At 41.5% G+C, this 12,987-nt stretch overlaps 1 protein-coding gene across 1 annotated transcript in view; it reads right to left on the reverse strand.

Moving 5' to 3' along the window:
• GYPC (glycophorin C (Gerbich blood group)) overlaps nucleotides 1-9,010 on the reverse strand; it is a 34,518-nt gene extending 25,508 nt beyond the window's left edge. Inside the window, exon 1 of the mRNA XM_005237668.3 lies at nucleotides 8,801-9,010. Coding sequence (XP_005237725.1) covers nucleotides 8,801-8,834 — 34 coding nt within the window. The 5' untranslated portion in view covers nucleotides 8,835-9,010. The remainder of the gene's footprint in view (nucleotides 1-8,800) is intronic.
• Between the last annotated feature and the right edge of the window lie 3,977 nt (nucleotides 9,011-12,987).

Raw genomic sequence — 12,987 nt, forward strand, 5'->3', positions numbered from 1 at the left:
TTTCCATTCGGTGGACACAGCCTGCACAAGAGGGACCTACAAAGCACCCTTCTCCTCTCTGACCTGGTGCAGCTCTTCTTGGCTGTGCTGATGTTAACAGAAGCCATTCACTCCACTCTTTCCTCATGACTGGGGCAAGAGTAGGATTGGCAAAAGGAAAAGTGATAGGGTGTGCAAAGCACACTGAGTGGTTTTGAAAAAGAGTGAAAACCCCATGACTTCTCCTTTTCCCAAAGCAAAGCGGAAGCTGGAACGGAAGCATGGCTCCCAACAGCAGTTGTGCTTCCTGCTCTGCTCTGCTCAACAGCTTAGGCAGGAGTTTCTGTAGAGATGTAGCCTAACCCTGTGTATATTGCCCTGTTTCCACCAAGGGCTTAATTGCCATTAACAACTGGTAGTATAGGCTTCTTTAAACTAAAAACTCCCAATGGGTTCAGTGAGAGTAAAATTGGATTTCTATGCAACACAGTCCAAAAATCAAAGTCCACTGATGTAATTATGGAAATTCAAAAGAGACAGACAATAACGAACTCTCTCAATCGTGTGATCCAGGATGTATAAGGTGTGTCCCAGGTTGTAAATAAAAATTCCTATGTGATGACAGGAAAGATCTGGAGGGGGGAGGTGTTTTGTAGCAATCTGTGAAGATGAAAGAACAAAGCCAAACCAACAGAGAAGAGGAAGGGAGATGGATAAGGGGGGTGATTCCCAAAGGAAACAAGGCCTCAGCCCAGAGGAGGACAGGGGAAGATGTATGTCTTCCTTGTCTATGCTTTTCTTCCTTCCCACTGTCAGGACTGTGGGAGGTCCTTGAAAAAAGGGAGGGAATAGCATTTAACAACTGGGACCTGTGTGTCTTTCCTGTATTGAGATATGAGCACTTACCTGTGGGCTGAGAAAGGGTCAGACAGGAAGGACTAGGAGGTGCAGAGGGTACCTGAACTAGACAACTTGGGAGGCCAGGTGTGAGAGAGAGGTATTGATAGAGTCTGGTCCACTCTCTCAGAGCATCCTTGCATCACAGATACAGCAATAATTTAATAAATTGGTAAATTTATAGCCCTAATACATGCTAAGAAAACCTTGAAAGCAAATTTTAACAATACACCCATATAGATCACAGAAGATAGAAATAAACCAAAAACATTCAGGGTGTCATTTTAAACATACTTTAGAATTTTTGAAAATATATACAGGTTTCCTGGATTCTTGGATGACTGCCTTGTTATGGTACCTCTTCACCTTGCACTAGAAACATTTTTTCCCTCTACTCATTCATACATGTAAGTCCTCAGTAACCTGTGGTTAAGTGATTTTCAGGCTCTTTGTTTTAACTAAGGATTATTTGGTTTAGCTGAACTTGGTCATCAAGGGCTGCTGTTTCATCTCTTGTTAAGTGACTGAAATGTTTGAAACATCCAATTAGCAGATGAGAAGCCTCTTGCTTTTGTCTTAGTAAGAATGCTGTTGCAAAGAAAACAAGCTTATTTTTCTTGTGTACAGAGAAAAAAATTGCCTACACAAAAGGATCAAGTGAACCTGGAGTAACAATTCTGTGAAAGCTACTCCAGTATAAATTCATTTTCCCGTAACTGTTTGAGGTGAAACAATTACATAATAACATTGAATTGATTCTTGAATAAGTATTCTGTTTCCAAACGAGGGTAGTTATTCTTTAAAGAATAAATTTTTTTCAGCATGAACACGCTAAAATGACCAGTTTTTCTGTAAAACTGTCCTGAAGATGCAAGTACCAAATTCTCCCAGCACAGATGAGCTACTAGAAGAACACAAACCTGACCCAATCTCCTGCCTGCTTGAGGTTTAAACCATTCACTGCCTGAAGAAGAGTGCAGACATGGCCTGTCCTAATCTGGGTTCTCCCTTTTTAAATAGCTTGAGCCATATGGAACATCTACTTCCTCTTTGCTTCTTATTATCATTGCTTTTCTCTGAATCTTTGCTTATATGGACATGGGTCCTGTAGTAGTCTCCAAGATGGATTCAGGCAAGTAACGTAGATGCTTAATTTCAAAACATGGAGTGACTCAGTGTCTATACCGTCATGCGCTGCTACGCTCCAACTGTATATACAGTCAGCAGAGAGACATCTGAATCTGGCGTCTGCAAGAGATAGTTTGTATAAGGCTGTTTCTCTAATGTTTTACTATATCATAAAAAAAGGATTTTTTGTAATGTTTTCAGCTTCTTATGTAGCCCAAACCATCTCCTTGCTTTCTTTCTTGTTCTTGAGTTTATGCCTCTGCTAAGCCTTCAAAAATACAGTCATTTTTTTCTGCCACTTTTGAAGGTATCTATCATACAAAAAGGGAAACGTGTTTGTGTGGGTATTGATCTGTGAATAGAGATATGGTCAGGGAAATAAAACTCCCTATACTGAGAAGTCTGACTAGTGAAAAGCCATGTAAGTGGTGAAGAGGGGTGTCCGTGTATAGATATGTATGTCTGTGTATATATATGCATACCGTTATACAGTATATTATATATAGATACACTGTGTGTGTGCATATATGTATGTATATAAAGAATTCAAATCCATTTTCTGGGTTTGATGATACTAAAATAGTCTCTATTTGCAAATCTAACCACCTACACATATGTAAAGACTTGATGTCTGATTCTGCATTGCTGTGACCTTGTCACATATGCTCTTTATAAGGTGGACTGCCTCATAAAACTAGACATTTTAAACATACAGTCTCCAGTAAAATAGGCATTTATCACTCATGATAACATGGAGCTGTCTCAGGGTGTGTTCAAAAACCCCCCTGCAACTTACTGATAAAAAGCTTAACTCCATTTCAGGGCTTATCTGAAGAAGAAAGAGGTAGACCCTCATGAAATAACTGATTTCTTTTTTTTCCCCCTAAGATGAAAAAGAGAGGGAGAGAGAAGGAAAAAAATCACTTTAAAACTTCAATGCAGTAGAACTAGTTTAACCCATTGAGATTTTAAGTGAAGTTTTCTGCTTCATCAGGAAGAACCCTGTGGTGAAACATATGTCAGAAGAGAAGATATGAGACACTGGCCTCCTTTGCAGATGAGAAGATTAATTAAGAGGAAAATCACTTAGCCAGATGTCTCATTGGTGAAACTACACGTGCGAGGTACATCTGCAATAAGGGAGCAGCATAGCACAGACAGTGCATTTGATTTCCATGCTAACATTGGGAATCTGGTGTGAATTAGACCATGCTGACTCTTGGAGAAACAGAGTTCAGATCTTATTTCAGCTACAAATTACGAGCTGCATGTCTGTTGTTATAATGTTGCAGTATTGTTACTTGATGCAATTGAGTTATGGGTTACAAATAAATCATCCAGAGAAGACAGTCCCTTTCTCCATGCGTGTTCATAAATTGTTGACAAACCAAACCTGATTTCTCCAAGTGCCACTTTTCTTCATTCACCAAGTAGTTTTTCAGAACGCCTAGCAGCTGGTGAATTTTTCATCAACTCATTACTGGGGTAACACTGCCAAATTCATTTGACTTAGGAACTTAAGTCTTTCAGAAGTAAGTAAAACAGTCTGTGTGCTGTCCAAATATTTGCCCAGCTAAGGTGTTCATGTATTCTTGTCACTGCAACATCTGGGTGTCCCTCAATTTTTCATGCATTTCCTATCACAACTTCAATGTGAGGTAAAAAAAGAAGAAAAAGTAAACAAAGTTTCTACTAGCACCAAATATCATGTGTAAAATTTTTCTGTTCTTTCTGTGGGAAATAAATAGGGCAATTGCTAAATGATTTCAGACCTACCTTTTTTCCTAAGCATGTGTTACAAAATTAGAGAGTGGGAAGCAAAGAGTTGTTGCCCCAGTGGGTCTATTGGAATCAATACTAGCTCCTGCCTCCTGGCTGCTAAAAATGCCTTCCCACAGCCAAAAGCTGCCTCTCCAGAGTGCCCCTGGGAAGCAGTCATTTCTCTCCTACCTGTAATCCATCCTTTAGGTAGGCTACCAGCCTTTTGAAGAAAGGGTGCCTATACAGCACCTAGCACAATCAGATCCCTCTGCTGGCTTGAATTTCTGTATGCTATAGGAATACTAATCCCGCCCCAACAATAGAGACAGGCACTCCACAGAGCAGACACACAAACAGACTTTCATTAGAGAATGCAGTCCTGAAAGCCTGTTGTACAAAAGGCTTTGCTGATTGGACTCAGTCATTTGAACAGCGGTGGATACAGGGTATATTCCACCAGAGCCTAGAAAGAAAGGTGCAGCAGTATCAGCAATGAGATGCAGACACTGCATGATTCTGTAATACTAATAGGCTTAAGCACATAACCAGCCATAACCTGAATCTTTAACATCTATTGTGTAAATAATTGGCTTCTCTTTTCTTTTTCTCCATCCCCCTATTTGTGTGTGTGTGTGTGTATGTGTGAAAAGCAGTGTCCAGAAATGCTGAGAGCTGTGTATTTTAAAAAAGCAGACTCCTATCTGGGTGGACATCCCGCCCATTCCCTCCAGCTTAGAGGTTTACCAACATTTCTGCTGTTAATTACTGAAATTTCAGGTGCATTCTGGGTCTTTCAATTCACAGACTTTCACATCAACATCTCAGGCAATTGGGGTGTCAGGGAAAGCCCTGGGGTATAAAGCCAAATTTTCCAATTCATATGCACAGTGGTGAGAGACAAATATAGAAGCAGAGGCAGCCAATTTACATAAATGCTTGTGGGACCTGTTTTGAGACTTCTGTGCTAAAAATGAGAGGTTGTTATAATCTATAGGTTTCCTTGCTTATAAATGCTCACAAGTTTACCAGTGATGACCAAAATTTTCATAATCAATAGCCTCCATTTTTGTTTATTAGTTATTGTCACAGACAAGTGCTTCTGTTGATTAAGGGCAATGAAATCAAATCTATTGCCAAGACAGTGAATAACGTGATTAAAAGCCTACGGGGATCATCTGTGGCTTCTCACAGGCCCTGTGTGAAACCCAAGTGGTACTGCTCCATGAACATTTAAAGGATCAGTCTGCAGCCCCAAAATGTATCTCAAAATGAGTTAAAGATAGGGCAAGGCTGCTGTCATAACCAGATTCACCATTCACTTTGCCTTTATTGGGGGGGGGGGGGGGGGGGGGGGGGGGCACCTTTGGCAAGCTCTCAACCTCTCTGGAGGGGACATCCCACACATACTTGACTCTTTTTGCCAGAAACCCTAGCTGTCATTGTGGCAGGTGGAGAAGATGGGCATGATGGAGCTGAGACCTCCAGCTTGTGGGACAGAGGCAGCAGCAGGGTCTGCTCCCCCCAGAGCAGGGCTTGCACTGCTGGGCTACTGCTGAACTACAGCTGGCAATGCAGATGGAAAACGTGCAGTTCACAAGGCATGCTTTGCTTCACCCTGTTCCTGACCCTCTTCCTTTTTCTGCAGCTGTGGCATGGCCTGAGGTCCAGTCTTGACTCCTGGTTTCCCTTTGGGCCAATTGTTCTGCAAAGCACAGACTGGACTGCTTCGCTACCTGCCCAGAAGAAAAACCTTTTCTGCTGGTAGGTGGTGAGGAAGAGAAGCCTCCACAAACTGCTTTCCTTAACCACTAACGCCTTTGACGGCTGGCATTTGGAGTATACAAGGTTCCAAATAAAACAGTCCCAGCATGCTGAGTATGGATTAAGTCCTGTAAGGTGCAGAGCACCTTCTCCAAAGGGATGAAAACGTTTGACCCCTGAAGATGGTTTTGCATAGATCACTGCCTCCCAGACCAAACTTTGACCAGGTGACATTTATTTGCGTGAGTCCTTCACCTCATTTGAGCTGTCCCATTGCCTCCAAACTGGGTCAGTGCAGTCTAAAAGGAAGAGCACAAAAGCTGCAGTCTCAACAGAGATTGACAAACCTATGGATTTCCTCAGATTTTATAATAAATCAGACATCTACTGCCTGTACATCTGAGCAGAGATTCGTGCAGTCAGGCTAGGTCCACTTTATATCAGAAGAACTAAAAAAAAACCCCAAACTGGATACATATCCACAGCACAGTATTGTATTCAATCCAAGTCAATGAAATCCAAACCGAACTCCATTTTTGGCTTTGGTAACAGACTGCTTTACTTAGGCATTCCATTTTTACTCCAGCCACACACAAATGTCCATTAACAATTAATGACGTAGTAAATATACACACACTGCCTAACATCAGCAGGTAGAATTACTGGCTCCCTTGCCTCTCTGTTGAGTAATACAGAGAGTCCACTCAAAGCAGTGGGATATCTGAGCTGGGCATGGGAAGTGCCCAAGGTTAGATGGTGTAGCATCCCCATATCGATGCGGAATACATTTGCAAGTTTCACAGAGTTGAATATTTTAAATCTGAAACAGTAGTCTGCTCCCACCTGAATTGCCAGGATCATACTGTATTTATAGAATGAATACAAATTCCTTATCAGCCTTGAGCGAACACAAGGAGATAAGCAAAGAACACGAGCAATTAGGTAACTTAACAGTGTTCAGTTTACATCAGTAGGCAGGTGCTCTGTGGTCTCACCTGCAGGTATTCAGCAAAGAATTAATATGTTCAGTATAGTCAAAGGTTTTTACTGATTCTTTATGCATTTTCACACCCATTTCAAAGATTTTCACTATGGTTATGAAGCAAATTTGTCTTCCCAATTACTCTGCCTCTCTGGCAAACATCTGCTGTCCATGCTGTGCAGTGCCTGTCAGTACACTGATCTTTCAATATCTTGTTTCTTGCAAAAATTGCAGGAATTTTACTGAGAAATAGGACCCTTTTCCACAAGACCTACCCCCAAAACCTCTACCTTTATAAAAACAATGCACCAAACTTGCATTATACAGGAATAGAATACTATCAGACTTCCCTCTAATTTAATTTTGGTTTTAATCCATAAATCTGATACATGTAATTTTAAAAAAAAAAATCAAACAAAGAGAGACTGAAACTAAATAAAGGAACATCCTGTCTGAATCAGTAAGGGAAATTCTGAGGTCAAATAAAGAATAGGTAGTAAATATTTTTCAGTCAGAATACTTCTTCTAGCTAGATTGGAGGCCATTCATTTTCACTGGCAATCATATGATCTTAAAATGGTTCAAGCTGAGAATTCCTGCCTAGATTTTGGAAAAAACAAGAGAACCTGATGAATCAGCCTTTTTTCATTATGAACAGACAAAAGGCCCCCTGGGGTACTAACTCCTCATCCAGATTCACCCTAGGGCCTTCTGTGGAGTCCTCGAACAATCTGGGTCTGTCAGAGAAGTAATTTGTAATGTATTCAGGACTTTAGAACTGGTCCTGGACTTGTCACCTGGCCAAGCCCATCACTAAAGATACAAGATTGGGTCTGGACCCTTGCTGATATTGCACAATGAACAAAATGCATCTCAGTGAGTCACAACCACCCACCTGCACAAGCTTGGAGAGCACCAATGGCAGAAAATTACTCAAGGTTTTCCAAACCCAAGCTCTCAGAACCCTGAATGTTTCTTTCCTATCAATAATAGAAACCAAGCCATAATAGAAACAATACAAAACAAGCTATAATATTCTTAACTGCTGAATAAAAAGGATCAAAAAATAATATAAAGTTAGTATCTAATCTTTCTTGTTGGTTAGAACTTGCAAAAAGGACTGAAGGGTAAATAGAAATTACTGGTCAGGATTGCAGAGGTGCTGCTCACTGTGTCATTTCTGCTGGATCAGCCTGCCTCATTCAGAGCTTGGGAAACATCATCAGTGTCAACATCCACGCAGAAAAAATATTCTTACAGCAGTCTCTGGATCAAATCCTGAACCACAGGCACATCACAGCAGTGTCGTCTGTACTTTTTGCCTTCATTACTGGTACCATGGTATGCTAAACAATTCTGCTATTGGCAGATATTTTTTATTATTTTATAATTTTATATAAAAGAATATTTATTAAGAATAATACAAAGCTACTGTCTTCAATTAAAACAGCAAAGATTATACTAAAGCCATAAAAGAGATATGGAGCTATTGCAGCACTGAATATTCAGAATTTTCCCATTGATTTTCTCAGCTTATGAAAACAGAATCCTCCCTCTTCCCCTCTGCTTTCTTTTTAATACTGTCCCAAAATGAACGCTACCACGCTGCAGCTGAGCCTCCGTGCTCACTTGACTGTTCAGGCCAAACTCTCTTTTAAAATTTACTGAAATATGCAGAGTTACGCCAGCAGAGGACTTGCCCTCCTGTACCCTTTCTTGCTGAGAAACTAATTTGCTTGTCCTTAATCCCACGTTTCTAAATTTCCAGGAGCAGAAATGCATTGTGGCTTTAAATATAGACTGCCAGTTTGTGGCTTGTGTCTCATATTACACACAGACAGCTTGAAACTCTGAAGACAAGTTGGGCAGCACCATTAATATCTCAGAAAAGCGTCAGTATGCTTTTGAAATGCTCTATATTTTCATTCCTGAAGGTGGGGGGAGGGAAAAGCATTCAAATGAAACTTTTCTAAGCCAGGGTTTAGGCAGAAACGTTACTAACTTTGCTTGTTCCTATTCAGAAGCCAAAGTTTGCAGAGCCTCTTTCAGTTCTTCACACACCCGCGCGTGCACAAACACAAAGAATAAAAAAGGAAAACAGTTTCATCACAACTTTTTCTCTTCAGGATTACTTTCAGGCGTTCTTTTTTCTTTCTTTTTTTTTCTCTCTCTCTTTTTTTTTTTCCTTTTTACATATGAAACACATTAGACAATCTTTTCTTTAAGCAGCAGACTGAAAAAACCACTCTTATTGTAAGGGGGGGGTGGGGTGGGGGGAATAAGAGTACTCACGTGGTTGAGATGTTGTATTGTTTTGGTAACTCATAATTTACGCCTTTGAAAAATGCCTTATTTGTCTTGACAGTCTCTCTTCCCTGCTCAGAACCGACGGCAGGATTGAACAGAACAGCTGGAAGAGCCCAGGAAAATGCTCCTCTTGTTCGGGCTCTCCTTGCCTGGCTCCTGACCCCTTTACAACTGGAAAAGGAAACAGCACATGTGTCATTCTCTTTTGCCTGTGTAGCTCACATGAGCGGGGAGGGGCACCCATTTGCAGATAGCAGTAACTGTATTCAAGTTTTGCAACTTGGATGTGTTCCACCCCTTTGCTTTTACTAGCCAGCAACCAGTGGAAAGAAAATGCTCTTTTCATTCTTTGCCAAATCTAGATGCACCTATTAGATTTGCTTCCCAAAACCCTACTGACCGCTGTTGATATTATTTCAAGTGCAAAACTTGAGCTGGCTACCTTCCCTATCACCAGTGGGTGAGACTGAAAGTAGGGCTTTCAATTTTCATTGCCCAGCAGCATCCTTAACACTCAGTCTAACCGATTCTGTCCTTTTAATGAGTGAAAATTGAGAATGACATTTACTAGGTCGGAGTAGTTGTGTCAGTATATAGCACAGATCTACCCTGTGCTCAAAACAAGGAGGAACCTGTGGCTGAGGCGCAGGCTGAGGCACAGGTAACTCTAGTCCTGGCACTGACACAGGCTTCTTATGGCACCTTCAGCAAAGCATTTAATCTCTGTCTCAGTTTGCCGTCTGTAGAATGAAGATGATACAAGAGATGTCCCCCCAGTCTTAGAATTTTTATTTTAATCTCCAGGTAGGCATTGTTTATAAATAGGATATCTTTATTGGTGGGCATGGGTTAGTTTACTTATACTCCACAGCAAATTTTTCATCCTGGACTAGACTACCAGCTCCCTCATTTATATTTTTGACATTTAAAAATATTTGGCTATCCACATGCTATACTGCAATCAGCTGTATGTAGTTGTTTTAGGTGTGCATACACAGCCTGTCTGCAGTTGACGTGGGCTAGGACTTCTAGGTCATACCAAAATACAACTAATTTATAATGCATATGTCTTAGACACTCAGAAGAGTGGACAAAGTTTCCATTTTCCTCGTCTCTGTGAGTCAGGGTGAATTAACCGCCTGCCTGTGACAGCAAAAACACAGTAACCATCGGAATGGAAGTGGAAAAAAACAGAGTCATGAAATTCAGGCTGAGACTCATCCTGTTTTGCAAAAGTGTTGCAGGGTATTTCTGTGAAATCATCTCAGTGACCTCCTACAAAAAATCAATGCTGCAAACTTGGTTCACAGTATTTATTAAACAGCTATACAATCGAAAGAACAGTGACTTATTTACATGCCAACAACAAATAACAGCTTGTTTGTGAGCATGGATACAGTAAATGACTTTACTCAGCATTTTCCACACTCTGGGCTCACAGTAGAAAGCCCTGGAACATTTAATGATATACAAAGCAAGGCACAAAATACAGAGAGAAAAATAATAGAAAAAACTGACGTTGCTCCACTGCCTTCAACTCTATAACACGGCGTTGATTTACACCACATAGATCCTCTATGAAAATACTGATGGGCATGTTATTTATTACCTCTTTTTCTATATTTGAAGCACAATGTGCACAGGTAAAATTGGAACTTTCTGTCCTAAGGCGTGAGAATTGTTGTCATGCAAAGTTATTACATTTAAATCTTTCATCATCCTGATCCCTGAGAAATTTCACAACTGCTGTTGAGAAAGGACTTCTCAGCCACTGCAGCTGAACTGAAGTATTGATGCCTTCATTATGCTAGTGCCAGTGGCTTGGACCTTTCCCAGGAGTCTTGTGGCAGGCTACTCAAGATGGCATACACACACTCAAGTGGGCTGCCTAAACTCTACCCAGGTAGCTCCTAGTGCATAGCCCTTTTGCATCTGTGCAACACTTCCTGCATCTGTTTTCTTTGTTCTTATTAAGGCTACCCTCCTACCACCAAAAACACCAGGGGAGTTATACCCAAGTTTACATAGAAGGATTCTGGCAGAATCAAGCCCACATAGGAAAGTTCCCTTTGGCACCTTGATATTTTCACTCTTCTCTAGGACTTCTTTCTTTGCTTATTGAATAGGCTGGGATTTCCAGGAAATCAGAAAGCCATTTCCCAAGGCTGTTGCTTGCCTTCAAGCAGGCCCTCAAGGACATACTCCCTGACCTTTCCCACTCACCATTAATGGGAAATATGTGAGGTTGAAAAGAGAAATGAGCACAACCAGCTCTACACAGCCCAGCATGCTCCTGGAGGAGCCTGAGACCGGGTTGTGAAACAAAGAGCAGCCCAGTGCTCTCTGCCTGCTCTGACCCTCAGCCGACTACCCCTGAGGGCCAGGAGGCACCAAGGGAACCCAGAGCAAAAGAGGGGAGTGGAGTCATGGTGGGGGAAATATGTGGTTAATTGTTGATTTCCAGCTTGTCTGAACTCTTTCCTAAACTTCAAATATAGTGGTTGCTTCTGACAAAACCCCCCCCCCCCCCCCCCCCCCCCCCCGCAAAACAAAAAAAAGTGAAAGGGTGGCTGAAAGCATTTTATATCTAAGGGCTGTGGCATTCATACAGGATACACCTGATCTGTGGGATAACACAGGTACACTGGGAAGTGTGTGTGTCAGCCGTATGGCTTTCATCGGCCAATTACTTGATCTTCTGGGGCCACCATGTTCCCATTAATGTGCAGTAGAAGTATAGGGTTTTTGCCCTCGTGAACACTTTTGTATCTCCAACCTTTGAAACCTCAGAGTGTTTTTCTGAGGAAGGAAACCAAAATTCCCTTGTTGTCTCAGTAGTGCTTTCAGATGTGGCAGTTCTTTCAGGTTCAAGAGTGTTAGCTCAGAAGTGAGACCTCTTTTGCCTCTGATACCGCAACTTATCCTACTCCTCCTGAACACAACTCGGTAATGGATTCATAGTCAGGCCCACACAGTTGTTCTCTTTGATACTATCTCGCTCCAAGATAAATGATATTTCATAGTCACTCAGGCTCGGCACACTGATGCCATGTGCTGCAGCTGTTTTTCTCAACAGGAAGGGAGGGTTTAGGCTGCTCTTGAAGGAAAATAAATAAATAAACCAAAGGAAAAAGTCTCTCTTCAGGAAGTTATGCTTGACAACAGTAGGTCATCAGACTAGAAACTAGATCTTCATGACAAAACATAATGCAAAATCTTTAATCTCGGCCTGTAAAAACTGTAGCAAGATTGAAAGAGGCTGAGTGGAAAACTCTTTAGTAATATCCCTCTTTGTCCACCCTGTGCAGCCCCCCAGCATCAGAGAGAGTGTTTGGATCCACCATCTGGACTTTTGAGGAGGGGATGTAACAGCAGCAGAAGCTAGGCTGAATCCTGAACGAGGGATACTTCATACGAGAGATGCTCAAGAAAAACGTTTGATTCTGGACTCCCTGTGAAATATGATTTTCTACTGATTACCTTTATCTCTGGAAGGAGTAATAGTCTGTTTATTTGTTACCATGTACAGTAGGGTCTCCACCCTGACTTCAGTCCTCCTGTTCCCCATTTATTTCTGTGCTAAGAGGGTGGGGATTACTGGCCATAGACTACCCATCCCTTGTGTGGGTGAAAGCAGGTCTAGTGTAATGTCATGGAGGATGAAACCTTTGTGACCATGCAAAAGGGATCAAAGTAGACTTACTACCCAGGTTGGAATATGAAGCTAGTATAACTCAGATTTTTATGATGCCTATGCTGCCAGGGACTGTAAGCACAACTAGCTTGTGAAGTCCTTGGGGCACAGAGTAAGAATTTTCTGTCTGTAATCATAACAGTAATTGTTACTGAACGAGTTCTTCAACCCTCATATAAGACCAAAAGAGAAGGATTTACTCTGAAGATAAGAGATCAGCTCTCCTTCCTACTTTGTATCTCAAACATATGTCTTTATTTTTACCACGCCTCTGACTTCTGCTTGAATCTTTGGGATATATTCATATCCTTGGAACACAGTGTGCCCCCAGCTTATCTCACAACTATTTGCAGTTAAAGGATGTAGTGTGCCTGTTTGTGTTTACGGTGTCCCCACTTAGATTGTTAGTTTATTTGGGGCATGTTCTTTTCCATTTGTGTTTGTAAAGTATCTGTGTTCTCAGGGAAACCTCCAGTGT

This window comes from Falco peregrinus, chromosome 8 (assembly GCF_023634155.1).
Source record: "Falco peregrinus isolate bFalPer1 chromosome 8, bFalPer1.pri, whole genome shotgun sequence".
Classification (NCBI taxonomy): domain Eukaryota; kingdom Metazoa; phylum Chordata; class Aves; order Falconiformes; family Falconidae; genus Falco; species Falco peregrinus.